This window comes from Mauremys reevesii, linkage group 7 (assembly GCF_016161935.1).
Source record: "Mauremys reevesii isolate NIE-2019 linkage group 7, ASM1616193v1, whole genome shotgun sequence".
NCBI lineage: Eukaryota > Metazoa > Chordata > Testudines > Geoemydidae > Mauremys > Mauremys reevesii.
Genome location: NC_052629.1, coordinates 15314341 through 15338677, shown reverse-complemented (window position 1 = coordinate 15338677; position 24337 = coordinate 15314341). Strand labels below are relative to the sequence as shown.

The 24337-nt window shown below is 42.1% G+C and overlaps 1 protein-coding gene across 5 annotated transcripts in view; it reads left to right on the top strand.

Moving 5' to 3' along the window:
- The first annotated feature begins 1286 nt into the window (after nucleotides 1-1286).
- The window catches only part of RAB11FIP2 (RAB11 family interacting protein 2), a 51466-nt gene continuing 28415 nt past the window's right edge, over nucleotides 1287-24337 (top strand). For 2 of the 5 annotated variants that reach the window (XR_005583017.1, XM_039482264.1), the window contains exon 1: nucleotides 8358-9448. Coding sequence is in view for 4 of the 5 variants with exons in the window: in XM_039482264.1 (XP_039338198.1) it covers nucleotides 9096-9448 (353 nt within the window). In the remaining variant the exon portion in view is untranslated. Of the gene's footprint in view, nucleotides 1309-7522; nucleotides 7706-8357; nucleotides 9449-24337 lie in introns of those variants that run through there. The other 3 variants (XM_039482263.1, XM_039482262.1, XM_039482261.1) reach the window with 3 other exon arrangements.

Sequence of the window (24337 nt, the reverse complement as noted above, 5' to 3'; positions counted from 1 at the left end):
CAATTAATGAAATCTGCTTTCAAAATACCAATTTAATTTTATTCCCCCCCCCTCCTGGGCTTTATAACAGATCTACAACATATGATGAATAGTACCATCTAGAGCAGGTAGAAAGAGGAGGGATATTGAGTCTAACAGCGACATAATGCCATCTTCCATATAACATGATGTTTTAGTTGGTATAACTGGAGGGATAGGATTCTCTTTTGTCCTGCCCTGTTACTAGGTGTTGGGACCCTCCAGTCGATTCAGGTGAATTACTACTGAGTAATTAGAGGATATGTAACACAGTGACCCACTGGTGATTCACTACTCTGTCACAGCAACTCTTGTCAGTCCTGATGCTCACTCACTATACCTAACACACTGTAGTCATAATATAAACCCAAAAGGTGCCATGTAATATATCACTGGAAAATTAATCACTCACTGATCAAAACTATTCTTGCATGATGTATGTGTGGGATATGTACTAAAAGTTATGGATATGTGCTACAATTATGTTCTTAAAATGTGTTTAGCAAGCAATATACAAGCACAGTTTGCTTGTCTGACTAACCTAGTCGTCAGGCAGAGACAATGAATATATTTACATAAAAGGTAAACAAAGCTATCAAGCTAACCAGGGCAACAACTCAACTATCACCAGCGAGGGAGGAACCAGCATGAAGTCTTCACCAGACTGCATGGCATCTCTTTGCAACAGGAGAAAAAGAACTTTATCTAAGAATACATTTCAAAGGTTTACTGGTCTATAAAGACAGGGGATCTGAACCCCAAAGAATAAGCAATGCTATTGTATTATAAAAGTGTATCAGCTAAGGTCTTTTATGAAAGCTAATGACATACTGATGAGTAATATAATTGTAAAATATATGTATTAACACTATGACGAATTATGAATACTCGCTGATATGCTTTAAAGTCTGGCCAAACAGAGAAACAGGTTTTCTTCCAGACAGGATGGAAGGCAGCTATCAACCTGTTTCCAACGCAGTTAAGCAAGGTGTGACCAAAACAATGGAAACCCTAGTTACATACAAATCACCAGCGGGATGGGAAGTCCATAGGCAGGGAAGACCAGCATGAGATCACTCTGTGACTGGTGACAAAACAGTGAGTTTGAGACGATATAAAGAAAGAGCCTTCATGGCATCCATCACTGGACAGTCACAAGGGGCCAGAGCTCTTGCAAGCTGAGGAAGATAGGTCCTTAAACAAAGGGGGTTGAATTCTCTGGGAACTGAATACAGATGAAAAACCTGCTTAGGAAGATGAAAGAAACCACACCTTGTCCTTCTGTCAAAGGTCCTTATTACTTCTTTGAGTGTTCCAGGAGAGGGCTGGACACTTCCGGGCAAACAGTTTTGGGGAAGTTTGGGACTGGGAGTGTGTTGGGGTCACTCAGCAAATAGTAATTAAGGCTGGTGGAGTTAAGGGTGGGACTGTTGTGTTGTAGGCAGGCTGCTTGGGTCAGAGTGTTGAACCAGAGCTTCTTAGCACACAGACCCTCAGGGAACTACATGTTTGTCTGCCAGTTGTTGGTATTCAGGCTGTGAGATCCAGCAGCAGAGCATTAAAGACCCCAGGTTTCAGGGCAGGTGGTGACACAGTCTCTCACTGGTCTGGACTGAACCACAAAACGTCACAACAGATGCACCTCATTACGTTGCTCTCTGAAGAGAAAGGAAGTGGGAGACAGAGTCAGGGAAGGCCTAATGGAAAGAATCCTAGAAACTGCTGAATCATTAAAAAGGGGATAGAGAATAAGATGGAGAATATTTTATTGCCCTTATATAAATCCATGGTACGCCCACATCTTGAATACTGCGTACAGATGTGGTGTCCTCATCTCAAAAAAGATATACTGGCATTAGAAAAGATTCAGAGAAGAGCAACTAAAATGATTAGGGGTTTGGAATGGGTCCCATATGAGGAGAGATTAAAAAGGCTAGGACTTTTCAGCTTGGAAAAGAGGAGACTAAGGGGGGAATATGACAGAGGTATATAAAATCATGAGTGGTGTTGAGAAAGTGAATAAGGAAAAGATATTTACTTGTTCCCATAATATAAGAACTAGGAGCCACCAAATGAAATTAATGGGCAGCAGGTTTAAAGTAAATAAAAGGAAGATCTTCTTCACAGAGCACACAGTCAACCTGTGCAACTCCTTGCCTGGGGAGGTTGTGAAAGCTAGGACTATAACAGGGTTTAAAAGAGAACTAGATAAATTCTTGGAGGTTAAGTTCTTTAATAGCTATTAGCCAGGATGGGTAAGGAATGGTGTCCCTAGCCTCTGTTTGTCAGAGGGTGGAGATGGATGGCAGGAGAGAGACCACTTGATCATTACCTGTTAGGTTTACTCCCTCTGGGGCACCTGGCATTGGCCACTGTTGGCAGATAGGATACTGGGCTGGATGGACCTTTGGTCTGATCCAGTATGGCCATTCTTATGTTCTTATGCTAAAGCCTGGGAAACAGACCTAGGAAGAGATCAAGATTTATGTATATTATTTTTTAATTGCTCTCTTGGTTAAGAAACCCAAACCTCAATAATAGTGACTTTTTGACTCTTTTATTTAAAGGTGAGTAGTTTACAGTGAGCTACTAGTTTAACACATACCAAGACAATGGAGGTACAGTAGTTTCAGATATTTGCAAGTGCTAACACCCTCTGATATTTACTTGCACATCAGATATTGCAGTGTACAATACAAAACTTATAAAAGACTGTCCTCTAATAGAGTGGGGAGCTGAGATTTAAGATTCCTAGGGTCTATTCCTGACTAACATCAACTCTGTGACCCTGAAAATACAACAATTCTCTCTCTTCCTTGGTTTATCCATCTGTAAAATGGGTACAATAACACCTAGGGCACTGAGTGTTGTGAAGCTGAATATTTAATTCTTGTGAAGCACTTTGAGAACATTGAAAGAAAGGTCCTACACAAGTTCAAAGTAGAACTTTGCAAGACATAATACAGTATATGGGATTATTTCTCACGAGAATAATTTTGTTTTGGAGAATCATTTCATTTAAAAAAATGATTTCACTGGAGAGAAACAGTGGTATTTTCTGAGACTGTCCTTAATGGAGTTGATAATTTCAGGATAATTTGTGACATAATGGTCTCTGAGATATCTGGAAACTTATTACCATCTTATAAAAGAATGAGACATAAACCCCAGGAAAAATGGCTCCAGAGAAACCTCACACTCAGACAATAACAAAAGTCTCTGATTTTTCCATAGTTCACTGGGTAACCAGATAGAGGACCATATCCTTCCAATAGTCTTATTCCTTTTTAAAAACAATTTTCAGGTTTGACCAAACACAAAAGTATGTCATATGTAGAGATGGATAATATTTTGGTCACCCTTACAAAATCTCTGTACTATCCGCTCCAATCCAGTAAATCTGTTTGAAGGTCATAAACATTAGAAACCTTTTTAACATAAAAGGGAATGCAGATATTTATGAAAAACAAAATAAATGACATTTATGTACTGTAACCCAAATTAATCCCTGGTGTAACTCTTCAAACTGGATTGAGTATGACCCTATGTTTACTGAATTTGCACCCCTATATTTAATATAAATATAATATATCTTTTGAGCTCTGAACACTCCAAAACCAGTAACATCAGAAAGGGTGAAATGAAAGTTTCAGTTTATGTCTTTCGAGTAAATGAATTTGGATAAAGAATAACATATAACAATCAGTGTGACTTTAAAAATGAATAATTATCACAGAATAATAATGGATAGCTGCGCTGTGGAGAATGAGAATGTCTGTTGCTTATATATATTGTATGGTCCTCGGTTTACCTGTGTGGTAAGATCCTCCCTGGCTGTACAGAGTTAACTAAAAGGAGGCTGTAAGGAAGAAATCACTGGGAAACAAAATAATGACCAAGACAAGGAAGTCTTGCCCTGTAACTGTGACAGTTATACTTTGTATACAGAATCTTAATTCTCATGTGCACCACCTTTCTCTATTAATTCACTCTTCTACATGTGCTCGGCTCAAGAGATCAGTATTTATATAAACCTGTGGAATTCCCAAGAGTTGTGGCAGAATTCTGTCATTTTCAGTCATTTTAAATACCCTCTCTGCTCTCACCCAGTGAGCCAACAATACATTTAATTCCACATCAGAGTTGACACTTTGGCTGCCCCTGTAAAAGAAAACACTCTCCCTTTACACTTGGCTGCTTTGAGACCATTCCATTCTTCTTTTTCATTTCCGATTGCACACAGAACAGTACTTACTGAAGAGGATCAACATATTTGTCTGTACTTGCAGAGGTAAACGAATAAATTGCAGCAAATAATTTATTTGATGAACAAATTTCTCTATGCTGGTTGCAAATTGAAAATAGTTTGCTATTTTTGCATTATTTGGAATTATTTGCTAGATAATTTTGGTGAATAATTTTTGCTCAGCAGATCACTGGTACCTATTTGTTTTAAACTTTGGATAATTGGGTGGTCCTGGTTAGTTGTGAGGGAACACATAGGTCACATGGTATAATTTTGTTCCTGACTGGATGACCAGCTCTTTTAGTATCTGCTGCAAATACTCAAATTGCAAATTCTGTTTCTGTTGTGAATACTTGTGGAAGATATAATCAAGGTGTTCAAAAGATCCCAAAGAATCTCCCCCGCCCCAATCAGCCAACTTACTGCAAAACAGCATTGCCATAGTCCTCCCACCTTAACCTATCATCTCCCCTACACATTACCTATCATCATCAACATCCTTGCTGACTTCCCTTGACCATTCATCCCTTCATGTTCCTTATAGCCTCCCACCCCCACTCCAGTGTTTGTCATATCTAAAGGATTATCATTGGGGATACCGAAGGGGATATAAGAGAGACAAAAGAAGGAGTCTGTGTGTGGAAGAGCTGTTCATCTTGAACAGCCAATGTGCAGTCTTAATTCTGACCACAGATATAATACACTTTAGCAAATAGATATGCAGATTTAATATTTGTAATTCCCACACAAAAATTAATACAAAATTTATCACATTAACATGGATTATACATTTACCTTTTTCTCGCCATTACAAAAAAAAATTATCTCGCAGTCTTACTCCAAAAGAAAACTATGTACACGGTAATTTATGAAGGACACACAAACCCTATTTAATCAATACACATACACTAACAAATAGCCAGTCCATATCAGAGTTCAAGAGTACCAATAGTCACACAGTATGAGTGTGGAGACATGTGGGCTGTGGGTGGTGTACCAGAAGCAGATGTGATTGCAAAGGGGAACTGATGACTAGTTTACATGAGGTGTTGAATGACATAATTGTTCTTTACTTTTTATGGTTTGTGTTGGTGGGATATATAGTCTAGCAACCATAAAGTGTCTGCCTGTGTATGTAGAAATATAGCTAATATCTGTAGCTATGGCTACGCACAGGCACACACACACACACACAAAAGTCTCCTGGGGGGTAACACCATTCAAACTATATACAGTAGAACCTCAGAGTTAAGAATACCTCAGGAATGGAGGTTGTTCATAACTCTGAAATGTTTGTAACTCTGAACATAATGTTATGTTTGTTCTTTTAAAAGTTTATAATTGAACATTAACTTAATACAGCTTTGAAACTTTACTATGCAAAAGAAAAATGTTGTTTTTAACCATCTTAATTTAAACAAAACAAGCACAGAAAGAGTTTCCTTACCTTGTCAAATCTTTATTTTATAAACATTCCCTTTATTTTTTGGATTACATTTAACCCAGTACTGTACTGTATTTATTTGTTTTTTCTGTCTCTGCTGCTGCCTGATTGCGTACTTCTGGTTCGAAATGAGATCTGTGGTTAACTGGTCGGTTCGTAACTGGTGCTCGTCACTCTGAGGTTCTACTGTACTCCCAAACACTTTACAATTATTTTTACTCTTTAATTTAAACTAAATGGTGTGGTCAAAGTGGGGTGACTTGAAAAAAATGAGATTTCAGTTTCTTGAAACAGATTTCACAAAATCTTGAATCTCAAGACTGGGAATTTTGAAAACTTCCTTTAAAATAGCAGATATAAGTGACAAGGTTGGACAAGTTGTACATCTAGATTTATTGCCCAAGTGTGGACACTAATCTTTAATGCATAAGTGGTGAAATATTTGGTAGTTTCTAAAAGCTGGGACAATCTGAATGATCTATATGTCAAGAAAGTCTTATATGTCTTATTTAAATGTGCAGCAATATCTCCTTTCAGTTGCAAGAGTTTTTTCATAGAAACCTAGAAAGGACAGGTAAGACTAGAAAGGACCTTGAGAAGCCATCAAGTCTAGCTCCCAGCACCAAGACAGAACCAACTAAACCAGGGTTTCTCAAACAGGGGTCGCCCCTTGTGTAGGAAAGCACCTGGCGGGCCGATGTGTTTACCTGCCCCGTCCGCAGGTCCGGCCGATCGCGGCTCCCACTGGCCGCGGATCGCTGCTCCGGGCCAATGTGAGCTGCTGGAAGCGGCAGCCAGTAGGTCCCTCGGCCCATGCCGCTTCCAGCAGCTCCCATTGGCCCAGAGCAGCGATCCGCGGCCAGTGGGAGCCGCAATCGGCCGGACCTGCGGACGGGGCAGGTAAACATACAGGCCCGGCCCGCCAGGGGCTTTCCCTACACAAGCGGCGACCCCTGTTTGAGAAATCCTGAACTAAACCCACACCATCCCTGAAAAAGCAGTAAAGAGTCCTGTGGCACCTTATAGACTAAGAGAAGTTTTGGAGCATGAGCTTTCGTGGGTGAATACCCACTTCGTCCAATCCCTGAAAGGCGTTTGTCCAATCTGTTCTTTAAAACCTCCAATGATGAGAATTCTACAACCTATCATGGAAGCCTCTTCCAGAGCTTAACTACACTAGTGGCCAGAGAGTTTTTTTTCCCCCAGTATCTAACCTAAATTTCCCCAGTTGCAGATGAAACCCATTACTTCTTGTCCTGGCTAAGTGCCTTCATATATATCAGAAGACTTATCAGGTCCCCCATTTTCTTTTCTCAAACACTGCTTTAAAGTGTGGGTGGGTGGGTGTGTGTTGCCCTGCTTTTAAAAAAGGAGGAATTCAAGGCATCCCCCTGCCCTATCTAGATGCTAGAGGTCCTCTCTTCCTTTCCCCAACCCGGCCATGGCCCCTTCTGCCTCTAAAAATATTAGGTCTCCCCTCTTCCTTCCCCCACCCCAATATTAGGGGGCTTTCTTCTCTCCTCCTAATGTTGGAAAGGTTCCCCCTCTCCCCCGCTATTAGGGTGAATCCCCCTGCCCATAAATAAGGGATCCAGCCTCTCTCCTACTGCTCAGGAGTCCCCCAGGATTAGGGGGTCCCCTCTTTCCCCACTGCAGTGCGGGAGTGGGACCGGCTCCCTGAAGCCCAGGAGGCTCCTGAGGCAGGGTGGGGTTGGCAGAGCCTGCCAGGGCCCGGGGGCCGGCAGGGAGCGGACTGAACCCTGCCCCCTGCCCTCTGACCGCCGAGGAGGAGGCAGCCGCCGCAGCGGAAAGGCGGAAGCGGCAGCAGGCCGAGCGCGGCGCAGACTGCGGGCGGAGGGCGGGCAGCGTCAGTGCGGGGCGCGAGTCGCGGGGAAGGCTCGTCAGCCGCCGGGGAGCCCAGCCTGGCATCGCCGCGCTCCAGGAGCCGCCCCCGCCCCCTCCGCAGCTGCAGGGCTGGGGACTGAGGCGCCGAGGCTGTAAGGGGCCAGGGGGAGGCCGGCGAGAGCGGGAGGGGCGGAGTGAGCGGACCCCAGGGCTTCCTAGACCCGGGGAGGGCCCCAGGGCTTCCCACATCTGAGGGGGGGGCTGAGTGTGGTGACCCCAGGGCTTCCCGTATCTGAGGGAGGGACCCCAGGGCTTCCCACAGCTGGGGGGGGGGGGGGCTGGGTGTGGTGACCCCAGGGCTTCCCGTATCTGAGGGAGGGACCCCAGGGCTTCCCATATCTGAGGGGGGGGGGGCTGAGTGTGGTGACCCCAGGGCTTCCCATATCTGAGGGAGGGACCCCAGGGCTTCCCACATCGGGGGGGGGGGGCTGAGTGTGGTGACCCCAGGGCTTCCCACATCTGGGGGGGGGGGCTGAGTGTGGTGACCCCAGGGCGACCCACATCTGACGGGGGGGACTGCGTGTGGTGACCCCAGGGCTTCCCACATCTGAGGGGGGGGACTGAGTGTGGTGACCCCAGGGCTTCCCACATCAGAGGGGGGGAGTGAGTGTGGTGACCCCCGGGCTTCCCACATCTGAGGGGGGGGCTGAGTGTGGTGACCCCAGGGCTTCCCACATCTGAGGGGGGGGGACTGAGTGTGGTGACCCCAGGGCTTCCCACATCTGAGGGAGGGACCCCAGGGCTTCCCACATCTGGGGGGGGGTTGAGTGTGGTGACCCCAGGGCTTCCCATATCTGGGGAGGGGGACTGAGTGTGGTGACCCCAGGGCTTCCCAGTACCAAGTGGGGCATGGTGATGGAGCGCTGCTGAGGGGAACCCCGCACTCCACACGCAGGGATGATCTCTGAGGGAGAGTATGCTGCGGCTCCTGCGAGAATATGGTTCAAGGGGGGACCAGGGTGTATTTGTCACTAAGGGGAGTTTGTGGGTGAGAAGAGCTGCAGGCTAGAGTTGGTTACAGACCTTGAAACCTCATCTCACCCTCTGCCCCCTTCCCTTGCAAGGGAGGGACCTGCCATGCCACAGTAGACTGCCTTGCAGGGAATGGGAAATTTTGTTAAAAGTTCAGGATTATCCTGAAAGGATATGGGAGTTTGTTTTGTTGTTTTTTTTTTTTTTTTAAATGGTGTGAGGGGAGAAACTGAGTAAAGAAGAGTTGGTTAATTGCTGTGGAAGAAAAACCATAATATTAGAGAATTTTGTTTTAAAAATTAGTCATAGAGCTAAAGATGTTATTTCTCTGGAGGGAAAATCTAAGCAATGGTTAGTGTCTCTCTCTCCTCCAAGAAACCAAAACAAACGAAGTATTCAGAGAAAAAACACTGAGACTTTGACAGATATCCCTATTTTAAGTGCACTTGTGCAGTAACTAGAAGATTTACAGACTTTATTTTGTTACTACTACTACTGAACCCTTCAAGGATGATGTTGGCAGAGCAAGCCCAGAAGTGGTTCCCAACCCACGTGCAGGTTACAGTTCTTCAAGCCAAAGATCTGAAGCCAAAAGGCAAAAATGGCACCAACGATACCTACACTATTATACAACTGGGCAAGGAAAAATACTCCACCTCGGTAGCTGAGAAGACCTTGGAGCCAATCTGGAAAGAAGAGGCCTCATTTGAGCTCCCTGGATTATTGATGCAGGGGAATCCAGAGAAATACATCCTCTACCTGATTGTCATGCACAGGTCGCTGGTGGGGCTGGATAAGTTTTTGGGACAGGTGGCAATAAATCTAAATGATATATTTGAGGACAAGCAACGAAGAAAAACAGAGTAAGTCATGTTTTGTATTAGTTATTGTGTTTTTTGAGGTATATGCTTCCCGATCAGAAGCCTTATAGCTAAAGTAAAATTAATAGGTAGATTATATTTTGTTCCCTGATGTATCATAAGCCTCTGTCCTACAATGAGCTCTTCCTGGGCGTATCCTCATTGAAGTCAGTAGGATTTCCTGTGACCACATTGGCACACCTGGACAGAGTGGGACCATAGATAATAAAATTGTCTACAATTTTTAAATATATTAATATTTAACATAATCTTACATTCTATTTTTAATTTTTTGTTCATTCTACTCAGTTGTACAACCTTTTTTTTTCAACTTGTGGCACACACTTTGGACTATATTTCTGACTGAGGAAGTCCTTAACCTCAAGCATATGTCTAGCATCAACCTGTCTAATGTAGTGTTCAGTCTTCATATTCTGCAAAACTAAGTGACTCTAAATTTTCCACATTTATTAATTAGTGTTGAATGAACATTGACTAAATTAAGGTTTACCCTGCTGTACTGTACTCTTCTGATTCTGATTAGCATTTTAGGCATTGATCCTGCAAACTGTTCTGCACTGCAGGCCCATGCAGAGAAGCTTATAGGGTAGGGTTTGGGCTTTAGCAACAAACTGGAGTTGGTCTATTCATGTTAGTCCAGTTCCTAGAAGTTTCTTCGATTTCAGTAGCCTTCAGCAGCATGCACATAAAACTGTAATTAACCAACACATTTTGCAACTAGAACTCAAAGGAAATAATGTAAAAGTTAGGTTTATAAGTATTTTGTACAGTAAATGTACTATATATTTAAAGACTGAGTATCCTAAGGCCTGGTAAACACCGCCTTTTTTGGTACCAATCTAACTTTTTTGATTAGGGTGGAGGTAGGTTTTTGTTTTGTTAACTGAAGTAGTTAAATTGGTACAACCCCTAGTGTGGACCCAATTATATTGGTACAGTGTGGCTTATTTTTCTGAATATATGGGAATAAGTTGTACTGGTATGACTATATCCATGCTAGAGGTCATATAACTTTAACTATACCAGTACCAAACCAATACAAACTGTACAAAAACTGTGTGGACTAGCCATAAGTTAGGTATGTAAAATTGCATTTGCTATTTCTGCTTTAACCATCTAAAGCCCCAATTATGCAATTAACTCTGCATCTGTGTAGATAACTCTGCATCTGCTCAGACTGTCAGTTGCAGGATCTGGGCATAGGTTAGTTTTTAAACCTATTGTCTTTTTAAAAGCAGGCCAAAAGAATTGCAACTGTTCCACTGAAATAGATGCCAATGCTTATAACCTTAATGGTGTGCTAATTTCTATTTCAGTTTGATTCAAACACATTTCACTGTTTCTTCAAAATTAGTTCTTAAGTGTTATTAAATGTTCTGTAATTGGAAGTGATGATTAAACCCTGTGCTGCAAACACTTAATCACATGCGTACCTTTAAGGATGTGATCAGTCCCATTGAAAACAAAAAGATTAAATGAAAGACAAAGTAAAACAAGACAACAGTAAATACAAAAACTTGATTTAAGTAAATTAAAGTGGATATACATGTTCATAAAGTAGAAAAGGTAAAATGAGATACATATAAAGAAATCAGGAATTATTGTGAAAAATCACTCCTTCCATTTAGAGCAATGCAACTTTTCTGCACAGTAGAATTACAGCACTTTCACATCTCTTTTTTAATCTAACTGAAAGTAATGGTTGAACTATAGTATTGCAAAATTATTCCCGGAAAATGCAATCGACTTGATTTCCAGTATTGTATGCACTGAAGTAATAAGATCCTTGTGATAACGGAATGAACATTCAAGATACTTTTATTTTTGTGTGTGTGTGTGTATTTATCGGTAACATAAGTTTACATATGTTCCATATCTTTATAGCTCCTATTTTCAAGTGTGAGAAGAAGCCCATATCCTGCATAATGTAACATGTGAGAGAATGGTGCACTGTTGCAGAGCCCTTTTGAAGCTAGTGGGGCTCCACAAAACTGCAGCTGTGCCCTGCAAACTACACTTTTCAGGACTGGGGCCTAAGGGTAAATTTTCAAAAGCAACTATAAACTATTTTCAAAAGTGACTTAGGGTCAGATTTTTTAAAGATATTTACATGGCTAAAGATGCAGACTTGCATCTGCTGAGATTGTCAAAAGTGCCTACTAAGCACATTTCTTCATTTTTAGGTGCCTGCATACCTTGAACCATCTGGCCCTAAGACTTCTGAAAATTGGGGTTAGGCTCCTAATGCACTTGGGTAGTTTTACAAATTTTATTGTCTCTACATAAGTATCTGCATGCATACATGTCAGCATTATTTCCCATTACTGTTAACTGGAGATCCAGGCATGTGTGTTTAGAGGAGAACAAACCTTCAGGTATATGTACACTAATGCAGGCACTCTAACAAAGTGAAATAATCTTGAGCATTCTTTTTAATTCTGGCTTTTTATTATTATTAAAGACTTTTTTGAGGGTGTAACAGTCTATTAACCTCAAATTGACAGAATAAATAGTGTTCTCAGCTATGAGCATTAACTGGTTGAGCCAGTGAAAGTTGAGGATGCTTAACACATCTCAGGGTCAGGCTTGTTGTTCTTGACCACAAAGAATTCTGATGCCTCAGTGCTATTTTGATTGTTTCAAAAGCATTAATTGAGTTTATTAAACTCTGATTCTGCTTTCAGGTATAATGAACAGGCTTGTGGCATTATTACATCAAGAGTGGTTTTCTTATGTTGATGTAGTGTTAACATTTCTTGCTTTATTTGGGGATAAATGAGATCCAGTTATTTGATTGTGTCTTCACTGGTAATATTTCTACCTTTTAATATATTTAATAGCTTCCTCTTTCCAACACAGCTGTGCATATGGCGTTGTAAGAGACAGACTCAAGAGTCACTAGAGTATTACAAAAAAGATATTTAATATTCTGCACAATGCTGAACCTTGTCAGCAATTCCCCGGTGCTTTATAGAAATAGGTATGAGAAGTGAAGGCTACCAGCTGATTTTGAATTCCTAGGACCACTGCAGGGGTATGAGATACAGTTTTGTTTGTAAGTATATTTACAAATTCACTGCAGCTTCAAGAACACATGACAGGAAAAAATAGTCTTTTTCATTTAGATTTTTTATTTGCTACTTGTACCTTAGAAAAAATGTGATTTAAAAAATATTGTGAGCAATAAAGTTTTCAAGCAGAGGCATGGTGAGAGAACTTACACATCTTGTATTCTAATGATTTTTTTTTCTGGCACAAGACTTAAGAAAATATAACAATGTTTGTTTTTACCATCAAGTTATAATAATCTTTACATGCCATTATACAACATCTTTCCTCTTTCTTTTAGCAATTGGTGATTTTTCACATTCATAAAAATGAAAGTTGTTGGAATGGCTAGATCGAGTTGTGACTCAGGCAGTCACTTTCCAAACTTCTCCTTGACACCTCAGCCAATGAACATATAACACTCCAGTTCCAGTTCTTTCTTTGTCTTGGTGAGAAAGTGCCAGCTATGCTGTGGTGGTCTTGTAATTTGCTTTTCTGTCCATTTGGAACAACACTGAGGCTTTGGCTACACTTGCATTTCAAAGCGCTGCCGCGGCAGTGCTTTGAAGCGCTAAGTGTAGTCAAAGCGCCAGCGCTGGGAGAAAACTCTCCCAGCGCTGTCCGTACTCCACCTCCCTGTGGGGAATAAGGGACAGCGCTGGGAGCGCGGCTCCCAGCGCTGGGGCTTTGACTACACTGGCGCTTTGTAGCGCCGCAATTTGCAGCGCTGCAGAGGGTGTGTTTTCACACCCTGCTGCAGCGCTGCAAATTTGTAAGTGTAGCCAAGCCCTGAATCATCAGACTCATTTCACATGATAATTTTGAATGAATGTGCTGGTTTTTTAGTGTTCCAAAATCTTGTGAAATACGGATATCTCTAGAATAGGCCTTTAACGGTCTCTTTAAGATTTCTGTGTTATATCCTCATAAAAGAAGCTGTTTTAGCAAGTATGGTAATTATGCCTAGAGCCCTGCAAATCCGTGGATATCTGCTTCATATCTGCAGACCGTTTTTTGCTGATAGTGGATCCGATACAGATACAACCGTGCAGGGCTCTAGTCACCAGCAGCGCCTGGCCTGCAGCGTCCAGCTCGGGCAGTCCAGGAGGTGGCGTGGCACGCTCGGGATCAGCAGCCAGTGGCTGGGGCTGGGGCAGCAGGTTGAAGCCGGAGCTGTTCAGCACCCAATCTCCACGCCGCTTACTGTCTAGCAGCTCAGGTCCCTTGGGAGCACCAGTATCCCAACTATGGTCTGGCCCAGCACCACTGGCCGTGTTCCTGGGCCTGGCCCACCTTCTCCTGGGTAGCAGGGCCTGCCCCGGCCATGGGGATTGGAGTGGGCGGGACCCCGGCGCCCCACTGGAATGCAACACGCTTTGCTGCTGCCGTGTGCCGTCGCTCACAAGCCCCCGGGAACAGCACACAATGTGACACCCCTTCCTCCCAGCCCCCACCCCACACTGCCCCTTATCTTCAAGAACCCTTCCCATGCTACCTTTTACCCCCAGACCCCACCCTTGTGCTGCCTCTTGCCTGCAAGGACCCCCACCCTCTGTCGCTAGCCCTTGAGACAGCTTGCAGATGCGGGTGCAGATACAGGTAAAAGACGGCTAGTGGATCACGGGTTGATCCTGGCAGATGTGGATTGGATTTTTGTATCCGTGCAGGGCTCTAATTATGCCTATATTTCCATTATATAAACCAAGTTTTTAATTGCAGCTTTTTTGTCTGTTGCTGCAAAGTAAATACATCCCTGTTGCCACTGCAGTCTGTATTAAATATCTGTGTGAGTGTGTGTGTGTGCGCGCGTGTTAAAGCATGTGTACATGTTTGTACATGCATCTACTTATCTATTGGTCACTTCTGCCCAGAGGCTTCTGACCTCCTGACAAGCATAACATGATAAAATAAGAGACAATATAAATTCCTGAACCAGCATGAAAGCAATAATCTCCAGTAACTGACTCTTTTAAATAATTTGCTACAACATTTTTATACTAGTTGTTTAAATTTCTGTTTAACTCTTATTGTCATGTGCTGCATATTAAATTCATAGTGCTATACAAGGATGGTTTTCCATTAACTTTTACTTCTGGTGTCACTCATCTCATTTGCATCCTCTTCTTTCTTGTTGTCTTCTAACCATTTATTATCATTTACTTTATTACTTTTCCTAGTGAAGTGATCTATTACACGTCCAGCTATGCTTTGAGATGCAACACTCATCTGAAGTGTTTCAACTTGAGCTTTTCTTCGTTACACTTTTTCTTACATGTTGAAATTTGTCGCAGAGGATTTTTTTAATCTCCATTTTTGTGACCTAACCTCGAAAAATTCTTTGTGGGTACTATTGACAACAAGTGAAAAATGTGCTTTTTCTCTTGGGTATTTATTTAATACACAAAAAGGACCCTATCCTAGGCTCCAGAGACCTTTGCCATCAATTAAAATAGTAATGTAAGATAGTCGCCCGCATATTCTGTTCATCCCAACCTCCTTTCCCTCCAAAAATAACCAAAGCTTAAATCAATCCAATCAATACATCCCGTCATCACAAACGTGTCCTTTATTGTGCCCATGTGCTTGTGTATCCTCAAAAGCCTGTTTAAAAGATTTTGCTGCATGCCCTGAATGTCTTATTGACAGATTCAGGCTATTTTAAACCAATGATTCTCCAAAAGTTATGGCTAGTTATGGTTACTGTCTTGCTGACATTGTCTTCTCTTTTTCATTGAGGGGACTGCACCTTGAGCACCTTTGACTGTAGCTGTGGAAGTGTGCCATGGGAGGGAGGAATCTCTTGAATTGGGTATCTTTCAAAACAACATCTTACGCTCCATCCAGAAACGGACTACCAGTGCAGATCACAGTGCACTGGTGTCACCAACTTAATATACTATGATGGCAAGGAACCCAGAGCTTTTTGTGGATTGGTGCTTTTTCTATATTTTTATAAAATGATTCAATGACACATAATAAGTCAAGCATTCTGTGCTAGCCTCGGTGTTCAAGTTGATTTTTAGTTGTAACATGTAGTTTATCAATATTTAGATTACAAAGCATAGTTGGTGGTAGCAAGGTCCGCCTCTGAAAGAAATAGTCATAATATTCTGGTCAGATAAAGATGAAAAGCTGCTTTCCCAGATTGCTGTGTGATCATTTCACAGTAACTGAAGATCCAATAATACCCCTGAATGAAAACTTCAATAACAAATGGGAGCACGCACTGTGAATGAGGGAAGCAGATGTAATTCCGGCCATATCTATAGGTTGTCTAACCTTTGATTCATCACTTGTCACACTCATCTGGATTGAACTTCATTCAAGCTTCAATTTCAGTAACTATTTCAGTAACGTTAGAGGTTTGTCTACACACAAATTGAATGTGAAATAACTAACTTTATTTAAATTCATACCTTTTAGTTACTTTGGTTCCAAAATAAGAGTGTCCGTGCATAGTCTTCGCTGAAATAAATAATGGTGTGAGTTAAAGCCAATTTAGTTATTTCAGTTCCAGTTGGTGTATAGACAAGCCCATAGTAAGATATCCTCGTACACCTACTTCTATTCATTTTGTGGTGACATGATATTGCTGTTGTATACTTTATTTTTTTTAAACTCTGTATCACATCTTAAATTAGTTTCCAGAAAAAAATGCTTGCTTTCCAGTCCTCGTTTACATCTTTCTCCATCATACCTTAGATCTTATTTTAATAAATAATGAATCAATTTCCCCCATCATTTCCCTTCCTATCCAGTACAATCTATACTCTGTTTCCTTCCTTAATTTTACTGTTTATCAACTTTTGATTTGATGCACTCTATATTGTTGATACAGTGTCTGATCATCTTACCAGGAAAACAGCCTTCTACATTTTTTCTAATTAAATTTAGTGCTAGTGAAAAATGTTGAATTTACACCTGTGGACACTGAAGTCCTCTTCCTAACCACAGATCAGATAGTTATGGATTATTACACTAGTCAGGTTGTGTGAAGAAATGTTCAGTGTACCTAAACCCTAATCTTGAGGGACTAATCTAAATGGAAAAATTAGTTATTCCCAATGCTGATTCAGTCCTTGAAATACTTTAAATCCTGGCTGATCATTTCCCCATGAGCACCGAAGATTTCAGATTTGGTTTTCTTGCAAGGAAATGTGGTTATCCCAATTTTCAGGCTATGGTCTCATTCTCTCAAGTAAATTAAAATGAAATACTGTTGCAGCTGTGATTATCTAAGACATTCTTTGTATTCTGCTTGTTCTCTCCTGGAGTATCATCATAGAGAGCGTTATTTTTACTCCCTTGATTTTAGCATGTCTGACTCATTGGGTGTTATGTTTTAGTTTCGCCTTCACTTTAATATAAATTAAAATGTTCCTTCCAGCACCTGTCTAAGGTGAAGTTAGAATTGAGACAGTAAACATTTATTTCAAATATAAGCAAAAATTCTAATACCTGCTGGATAATGCCCATGTAGCTTTATCCTCATGCACAAGATTTGGAAAGTCTGTGATTTGTAAATGGTTTCCTTATAAGCAAGGGATTGATGGACTGGAAACACTTGGGCTATTCACTCGTATCTGCATTAAGTCCCAAAATGACTTTTGCTCTTGGACGGATGTGTGTGCACATGGGTTTGCTTTCATTATGTTCACTGAAGAAAACCCACTTTTTACCTCTCCAATATTACAAGACAGTGAGGATGACCACCAGGAGCAATTTATTTTGAAAGGCAGGTGGCCTAGTGGTTAAAAGATTTGTTAAACATGCATGTGCTCTGTCATCTGTTTTGGATTTTGATGGTATTTATAAGTAATTTTAGAGGCAACTACTGGTGTAGGGAACTCTCCTTTTTCCTCTTTGGTAAGTGGTCTAGCTGAGCCCTTTTTTCTTTTTCTTCTTTTTAATCACTAGGCCACTGTGTGGAATCAAAGAACTGAAACCATGGGAATAGTGGTCATGCTCTCTGGGTGCTCAGTATTTTTGAAAATCAACCAACTAATTTTAGAAATCTAAATCCTGATTTAGGTCACTGACTTTAGATTCCTATTTTTTAAATCTTTGCCTACATTTTAAATTAACTGAAAACAGTAGATACTTCATTGGCAGACAGGGAAAAGAGGAAGAAATTTGGAAAATTGAAGTACTTATGGCACCTTAGATACTAACTAACTAATTTATTTGAGCATAAGCTTTCGTGGGCTACAGCCCACTTCATTGGCTGCGTAGAAAGGAACATATAGCAAGAAGATACATAGACACATACAGAGAACATGGGTGCCACAAGTATTCCTGTTCTTTTTGCGGATACAGACTAACATAGCTGCTACTCTGAAACCTTTGGAAAGTTGTGGACTCAATGGGGAAATCACTCCATTGCTTCTCACATTTGGCAGTGGCAAGAAACAGAGGTAGAGGCCAGCTTTCATTCTGAGCCACAGGCTGAATATGCTCGTCAGCAGGGTCTCAAGTTGCAGTGGGGGAGGTCTAGGTTGGATATTAGGAAACCCTATTTCACTAGGAGGGTGGTGAAGCACTGGAATGGGTTACCTAGAGAGGTGGTGGAATCTCCATCCTTAGAGGTTTTTAAGGTCAGGCTTGACAAAACCTTGGCGGGGATGATTTAGTTGGTGTTGGCCCTGCTTTGAGGAGAGGGTTGGACTAGATGACCTCCTGAGGTCTCTTCCAATCCCAATCTTCTATGATTCTATGGCCCAATCTATCTCCCACTGAAGTGAATAGAAACTCTCCCATTGTCTTCACAGGCTTGTATGAGACTATATGTGAGTAACAGACTTTCATGGTTTGTAACAGAATATACATAGATTTTTGCACCACCCATATTATTATTCAGATAATGAGCAGAATGTTTTAAGCAATTCTCCTTTAACAGGAGACAGGATTAAATGTTGGAATTGGAAAATTCTGTGGAGTTGGTGGAAGAGAGAGAGAGAAGACAGAGGAATCACAGTGACAGTAAAACGACCTACCAGATTTTACAGAAACCAATATTTGGAAACAGATTGTATAAAGTCGAGTGCACGTGGCCACACTAAGCACATTAATTTGGCGTTGTGCGTCCATGTACTGAGGCTAGTGTCGACTTCCAGAGCGTTGCACTGTGGGTGGCTATCCCATAGCTATCCCATAGTTCCCGCAGTCTCCCCCACCCATTGGAATTCTGGGTTGAGATCCCAATGCTTGATGGGGCCAAAAATTTGTCACGGGTGGTTATGGGTAAATGTCGTCAGTCAATCCTCCCTCCGTGAAAGCAATGGCAGACAATCGTTTCGCGCCCTTTTCCCTGGATTGTCTGGGCAGACGCCATAGCACGGCAACCATGGAGCCTTTTCAGCCTTTTTTCACTTTCACCGTATGTCTACTGGATGTTGCTAACAGACATGGTACTGCAGTGCTACACAACAGCATCCCCTTGCCTTTGCAAGTTAGCAGAGACAGTTACCAGCCCTACTGTACCATCTGCTGCCTGGCAATGATGGTTACCAGTCACACTGTACCATCTGCTGCTGTCATAGGTGCTCCTGGCCGGCCTTGGTGAGGTCGGTTGGGGATGCATGAACAAAAATGGGAATGACTCCCCAGGTCATTCCCTTCTTTAAGTTTTGTCTAATGGAGAGTCAGTCCTGCCTAGAATATCAGGCAAGCCTACTAAAGAACCAGAGAGACAAACCGCTTCTCTGGGTCAGAGCCCCAGACATCCCGCAGAAATGATGAGCTGCATGCCATTCTAGGGAGTGCCCCTGCAACAACACCACCCGTTGCTTCCCTCCTCACCCGCCCCTCCTGGGCTACCGTGGCAGTTATCCCCCCGTTTGTGTGATGAAGTAATAAAGAATGCATGAATAACAACACTGACTTTATTGCCTCTGCAAGCAGAGATCAAAGGGGGGAGGGGAGGGCAGCCTCCAGCAGCTATGATATTCCAGGCAGGAGTGAATCTCCATTAGACAAAGCTTAAAGAAGAGAATAACCTGGGAGTCATTCCCATTTTTGCCCAGGAGGCCAGCCAGGAGCACTCACGGGACGACGACGACGGCAATCAGTCCTACTGTACCGTCTGCCATCCGCAAGGGAAGGGAAGGAGATGCTGCTGTGTAGCGCTGCAGCACCGCATCTGCCAGCAGCATCCAGTAGACATACGGTGACATTGAAAAAAGGCGAGAGAGGATTTTTTTTTCCTTTGCTTTCACAGAGGGTGGGGGCGGGGGGACGACATATACCCTGAACCACCTGTGACAATGTTTTTAACCCTTCAGGCTTTGGGAGCTCAGCCAAGAATTCAAATGGTTTTTGGAGAGTGCGGGAACTGTGGGATAGCTACATTCGTCAGTCGCCCCTCCCTCCGTAAGCGTCCATTTAATTTTTAGGCTTTCTGGTACGCTTGTCTCAGCTCCTTAAGTTTCACGCAGCACTGTGTTGAGTCCTTGTTGTGGCCTCTGTCCATCATAGCCTTGGAGATTTTTCAAATGTTTTGGCATTTCATCTATTGGAACGGAGTTCTGATAGAACAGATTCATCTCCCCATACAGAGGTCAGATTCAGTATCTCCCGTACAGACCATGCTGGAGCTCTTTTTTGATTCTGGGACTGCATGGTCACCTGTGCTGATCAGCGCTCCATGCTGGGCAAACAGGAAATGAAATTCAAAAGTTCGCAGGGCTTTTCCTGTCTACCTGGCCAGTGCATCCGAGTTCAGATTGCTGTCCAGAGCAGTCACAATGGTGCACTGTGGGATAGCTCTCGGAGGCCAATACAGTCGAATTGCGGCCACACTAACCCTAATTCGAAATGGCAATACCAATTCCAGCGCTACTCCCCTCGTTGGGGTGGAGTACAGATATCGATATTAAGAGCCCTTTATATAGAAATAAAGGGCTTCGTTGTGTGGACGGATGCAGGGTTAATTTGGTTTAATGCTGCTAAATTCGAAATAAACTCGTAGTGTAGACCAGGCCTAAGTATTGGTCACAAAAGATTTACTGGAAGCAGGGTGTAAAGTGTGTGAGGTGAGCAGTATCAAATATGAAAAAGTAAGTTGGAGAAACCAACAGAATCAGAAAAAAATGAGGAGAAAGAAAATAACAGCTTGAGAAATCCAGGAAAACAGAAGTGGGCTTGTAGCTCTTGCTACATTGAGTGAACGTTTTGAATTGCTGTCTCACATGACTTTTTGTATATATAAAAATTTGGCCTTAATTATTATGTACTAGTATATACACTATAATAGAAACAGTATATTTTCCTCCTCATCTTTCCAGTCTACTACTGTCAAGGTAAAAGAGTCCGTGCTCCTGGTATTGTGGTGTTTATATATGTAGCATGAAGAGGGTCATTAAGAAGATTGCCAGAATAGTGGACGTTGGTTCCTTATTAATTACAGGATTCTTAAGTAATTTCTTTAGTGGTTAGTAAATAACTGATTGTTCAGACTGGATTGTTGGTTGTCTTGGGCTGCTCGGTAATAAGATTTTTCCTAGTTTGTCTTGAACCTTTCTGTCTCGTATTCTTTATGTTTTGACAGGGCTGCTGGAGTATAGAAGAGCAATACAAATAATAAATACCGCCTACAAAATCAAGATAACCAAAAACTTGTGGGGGAGGAGTGAAAGCCCATGATCAGGATTCTCAGAAATGTATGAGAAAAGGAAACAAAAATTGTTTTGATAGGAGGCATAGTCGGAAAGGGAAGAAAAGTAATGAAATAAAATAAGAGGATATAGGCATCATTTTCAGAACCTTTGAAGGTGAGGGCAAGAATTTTGAATCTGAAGCAGAAGGCAATAGGACTTCCCTTGAAGTTGAGCCTTGGTATGAGGTCTGTTTAAATAAGAAGCAGCAAAGAATCCTGTGGCACCTTATAGACTAACAGATGTTTTGCAGCATGAGCTTTCGTGGGTGAATACCCACTTCTTCGGATGCAAGTAGTGGAAATTTCCAGGGGCAGGTGTATATATAAGCAAGCAAGAAACAAGCTAGAGATAACGAGGTTAGATCAATCAAGGAGGATGAGGCCCTGTTCCAGCAGCTGAGGTGTGAAAACCAAGGGAGGAGAAACTGGTTCTGTAATTGGCAAGCCATTCACAGTCTTTGTTTAGTCCTGAGCTGATGGTGTTAAATTTGCAGATGAACTGGAGCTCAGCAGTTTCTCTTTGAAGTCTGGTCCTAAAGTTTTTTTGTTGTAGGATGGCCACCTTAAGATCTGCTATTGTGTGGCCAGGGAGGTTGAAGTGTTCTCCTACAGGTTTTTGTATATTGCCATTCCTAATGTCTGATTTGTGTCCATTTATCCTTTTCCTTAGAGACTGTCCAGTTTGGCCGATGTACATAGCAGAGGGGCATTGCTGGCATATGATGGCATATATTACATTGGTGGACGTGCAGGTGAATGAACCGGTGATGGTGTGGCTGATCTGGTTAGGTCCTGTGATGGTGTTGCTGGTGTAGATATGTGGGCAGAGTTGGCATCGAGGTTTGTTGCATGGGTTGGTTCCTGAGCTAGAGTTATTATGGTGCGGTGTGCAGTTGCTGGTGAGAATATGCTTCAGGTTGGCAGGTTGTCTGTGGGTGAGGACTGGCCTGCCACCCAAGGCCTGTGAAAGTGTGGGATCATTATCCAGGATGGGTTGTAGATCCCTGATGATGCGTTGGAGGGGTTTTAGCTGGGGACTGTATGTGATGGCCAGTGGAGTCCTGTTGGTTTCTTTCTTGGGTCTGTCTTGCAGTAGGAGGCTTCTGGGTACACAGCTGGCTCTGTTGATCTGTTTCCTTATTTCCTCGTGTGGGTACTGTAGTCTTGAGAATGCTTGGTGGAGATTTTCTAGGTGTTGGTCTCTGTCTGCGGGGTTAGAGCAGATACGGTTGTACCTCAGTGCTTGGCTGTAGACAATGGATCTTGTGGTGTGCCCGGGATGGAAGCAGGAGGCATGAAGGTAAGCATAGCGGTCGGTAGGTTTTCGGTATAGGGTGGTGTTAATGTGACCAACACTTATTTGCGCTGTGGTGTCTAGGAAGTGGACCTCCCGTGTAGATTGGTCCAGGCTGAGGTTGATGGAGGGGTGGAAGCTGTTGAAATCATGGTGGAATTTTTCCAGAGTCTCCTTCCCATGGGTCCAGATGATGAAGATGTCATCAATGTAGCGTAGATAGAGAAGGGGCGTGAGTGGATGGGAGCTGAGGAAGCATTGTTCCAGGTCGGCCATAAAAATATTGGCATATTGTGGGGCCATGCGGGTGCCCATAGCGGTGCCACTGATCTGGAGATATATATTGTCATTAAATTTGAAATAGTTGTGTGTGAGGATAAAGGCACAGAGCTCAGCAACCTGTTGTGCTGTGGCATCATCAACACCATCAGCTCAGGACTAAACAAAGACTGTGAATGGCTTGCCAATTACAGAACCAGTTTCTCCTCCCTTGGTTTTCACACCTCAGCTGCTGGAACAGGGCCTCATCCTCCTTGATTGATCTAACCTCGTTATCTCTAGCTTGCTTCTTGCTTGCTTATATATACACCTGCCCCTGGAAATTTCCACTACTTGCATCCGAAGAAGTGGGTATTCACCCACGAAAGCTCATGCTGCAAAACGTCTGTTAGTCTAAGGTGCCACAGGATTCTTTGCTGCTTCTACAGAACCAGACTAACACGGCTACCCCTCTGATACTGTTTAAATAAGACTCTGTAAGAATGGATGTAATACTTGGTTATTAAATAAAAGTCCCTGTTCATGCATGTTACTGGCTATTTTCCTAGTTTATGCAGGCTTTCTAAGGAAAAAGCTCATGGCATCCTGTCAACTGCAACATTTATTGTGGTTAAAAGTACTGTAAGCAAAACCAAAATAGCAAGTTTTATAACCTTTTATAATACATTACAATATAAAAATTGGCAATAGTGTAATGGAATTTAATAATTCAGGCCCAATATGCTGCTATCTGAAAACACAACTTTATTTTCCAATTCTTTTCCTATTATATACATTGTGTGCAGCAAATAGAGAAGCAATCTTGTACTTTAAAAACAGATTCTAATAAGAAATATTCACTTTGTTTAGGAATTGATTGTTCACGATGAACTGTTCGCAAGATTTATTAAGTTTTATTCTTATCAGTATTAGAAAAAATATTTGACTCTGAATAAAAAATCAGAAATTGAGTCTACTTCTCTCATTCTCTTATGAGCTGAAGCATATGGAAATTTCATTATAACTAAAATGTAAGATACAGTCTCCAAAGTTACCAAAATAACCTTGTATTTGCCATAAAAATCAAATGTGTGTTTTTATACCAAGAACAAGAAAGGTCTGATCCTATAGTTATCACACTAGCAAAACTCCACTGAAGTTGATGAGAATTTTGCATGAGTAAATAGTTCAGGATCAGGCTCCATTGGCCTAGACCTGCACCAGTGGATCAATGGGAACCTTGCTGTTGACTTCAGTGAGTGCAGGATCAAGCACCACATGTATTTTTGTTATTTTCCAAGGGATATTTTTTTTTTCATTTTTGCAACTGAACTATTTTTTTGGTGTGAAGTTCTTTAAAGTCTTTGAATGCAAGTTGTGTATACTCCGAAAGCAACATGCAAATTGTAAACGTTCTATAATGAAACTCCTTCAGGTTTTTATGAATGTCAAAATAGTTTGCTGTATGTGTCCCAATAACAGGAGATACCGATAGTGACACACATTAGTTAACTTGTGATAATGATTTCAGTAGTTGGCTTATATTAAGCAGTAAAGGACTATCCACACACAGATACACTAACATTTCTGTTTTTAAACCTTAAATGTGTCTTTTGAC